The sequence below is a fragment of the Lathyrus oleraceus genome, chromosome 1 (assembly GCF_024323335.1).
Source record: "Lathyrus oleraceus cultivar Zhongwan6 chromosome 1, CAAS_Psat_ZW6_1.0, whole genome shotgun sequence".
NCBI classification, from domain to species: domain Eukaryota; kingdom Viridiplantae; phylum Streptophyta; class Magnoliopsida; order Fabales; family Fabaceae; genus Lathyrus; species Lathyrus oleraceus.
The window spans coordinates 435,963,363-435,966,186 of NC_066579.1; the positions used below are offsets into that span (position 1 = coordinate 435,963,363).

General features: G+C 28.3%; 1 protein-coding gene across 1 annotated transcript; it reads left to right on the plus strand.

Annotated features, from left to right (window-relative positions):
- Positions 1-783: 783 nt before the first annotated feature.
- LOC127080675 (aquaporin NIP1-2) lies at positions 784-1,951 on the plus strand. The gene is made up of 5 exons (XM_051020989.1): positions 784-903; positions 991-1,215; positions 1,300-1,497; positions 1,592-1,653; positions 1,738-1,951. The coding sequence occupies exons 1-5, from the start codon at positions 784-786 to the stop codon at positions 1,949-1,951; spliced, it is 819 nt and encodes a 272-aa protein (XP_050876946.1).
- Positions 1,952-2,824: the final 873 nt, after the last annotated feature.

Consider the following 2,824-nt stretch of genomic DNA (forward strand, 5'->3'; position numbering starts at 1 on the left):
TATATGTACTGTATTATTTTTAGATACGGAAAAAGTGTATTATTGTATCAAATATTTTTATAAACGGTATTAAAACAAAAATAATATTTATATATGAGATAAAGTATATAAATGCAATAATCCACCTTAATTTTTAAATGCAAGAATCCTCTTAACATCCGATACTTTTAATCTATACTATTACTAAGTTTGAATTTTGACATCTTTTAAAATTTTATATTCCTACTACTAATTTTTTGTTGCATAATTAAATTGACTACATATCAACTATGTTTCATTGGTGTATAATTATGGCAATAATATGTAAATTTTATTACATACTAGTACATTATATATTCATTCATCTATGGATTTATTTTAGTCTTTATGTATAAATAACAATTTATTTATGATACAACGTATAAGTAAATCTGCGTACCAAATCAATACTCGTGCGTTCGCATGAATATCTTATTAGGAATAATAAAAAATTAAATCTTGAAATGTATAAAAGCCTCACAACTAATATGTGGTGTTGTAAAAAATATTCTCACAAGTATCTTAATAAAAGAAAATGTATTACGTTGCATTATCTATAATTAGAGTTTTGTTATCTAATTCACGACAAACTTATCAAATTAACCAAATTTATTCAAAGAGTAGTAATCTATCTTTAGATTTTGTTTTGCCAACTCATTTAATCCAATTAAAAGCATATATCCTGTCAACCATATCATTAAACAAAGCATAATTATTTAATATAAATTATCTCTCAACTTTATTCTTAATTATTTTCTATCAAACATGGAGTATGATAATTCAACTTGCAATGGAAACCTCAATGCAGTTTTAGATGTAAAGAATGATGCAACAAATATGTGTGATGACTCAAGCATTGGAGATGATGTTCCTCTTTTGCAGAAGGTGATTTTATGATTGTATGATTGTATGATATATTAATTAAAATTACGACTATACAAAATGATTGTGTTTATTGTTGAACATATGTAGTTGGTAGCAGAGGTGGTGGGAACATTCTTGTTAATATTTGTTGGATGTGGTTGTGTAGTTACAAATCTTAACAATGATAATGTAGTGACACTTCCTGGAATCGCAATTGTATGGGGACTTTGCGTTATGGTATTGGCATATTCTCTTGGCCATATCTCTGGTGCTCATTTTAATCCTGCTGTCACCATTGCTCATGCATCCACCAAGAGATTTCCATTGGAGCAGGTAAATTACCAAACAAAGAGAGCACTTTTTTTGTTAAATAAAAAAAAACTTACCTATTAATTTTAATTTGATTTTCATCTGCAGGTACCACCCTATATAATTGCTCAATTTATTGGATCACTACTTGCAAGTGGAGCTCTCAAACTTATATTTAGTGGCAAAGAAAATCGTTTTGTGGGAACAGTTCCAGCCGGTTCTAACCTCCAAGCTTTTGTCATTGAATTGATAATTACTTTCTACCTGATGTTCATCATTTCTGGAGTTGCCACCGATGATAGAGCGGTAATATTTTTTAAAGAAAAATTTTGTTGATAGTAACAATTATAATATTAAAAGTTAAAATGTTTAAATAATTTGTTTGTTTTAATTTCTATAGATCGGTGAATTGGCCGGACTTGCAGTTGGATCTGTAATTATTCTAAATGTGCTGTTTGCGGGGTATTAATCTTAAAGATCTTAGTAAATGTTATAAAACTACAAAATATGTTTTTATGAGAAATGTTAAACTTTGTGATTTGACAGGCCAATCACAGGAGCATCAATGAATCCGGTAAGAAGTTTAGGTCCAGCTATTGTGCACCATGAATATAGAGGAATATGGATTTACGTGGTTGCACCGATTCTAGGAGCTTTGGCTGGTACATGGGCGTATACTTTTATCAGAATCACAAACAAATCAGTACATCAGCAGCTCACAAAGAGTTGTTCATTTCTTAAAAATTCGGGAAGCAAATAAATCAAACTCCAATGTTTTTTCATTTCATGGACTTATAATTCTTGTATCTTCTCCAAAACAGATGAATCAGTATCCTTTAGCAAGATATTATAAGTTTTTTTCTCTATTCAACTAAAAGCATCTACTTATTTTGGAGTCCAACTTCTTTTACAAAAAATTGTAAATATTCATCTCTGTTGGAAAATCCTACACTCAATAATGGTTTAGGTTGGGTTTTTTTACGTGTCCAAAGTTTAAAAGGAGTTTTGGGAATTTATTTACTAGAGACTTTGTTCAAAATGTAAATGGTTGTTTTTAAGGCTTCACCCCACAAATATTATCAAACTTTTCATGTCTTATGGCAATGATTGCTATTTTTTTTACGATGAAAACCAATTGTAACAAGATCTTTGGTTGATGTGCCATTCTTATTAGTAAGAAAGTCCCACTAATAATAGTTGAAGGACCTTTTGGGTTGATCACAATATATAAGTGGTTGGTAATGTTCTTGGTTCAATGCAAAAGAATGTGCTTTTTGTAATAACATCAAATGGATGAAAGTGACAAATGTGTTTAATATATATATATATATTTGAAAATAATATTTGACTATCATATGTCTCTATATAAACCACTTATTCATATTTAGATTAAACATTCAAGTTGTGAATGTTCTGAAGTTATTGTTGTGAAACAATTTTGATATGAAAAATCTCAAGAAGCAAATGTGATTATTGAAATTAAAATAACTAGATTCAAAAAACGAATATCTTTGGATCAATCTCACTATGTGGAGAAGATCTTAAAAAAATAAAAATAATATATATATATATATATATATATATATATATATATATATATATATAACTAATTTGACTGTAAACATGTTTACAC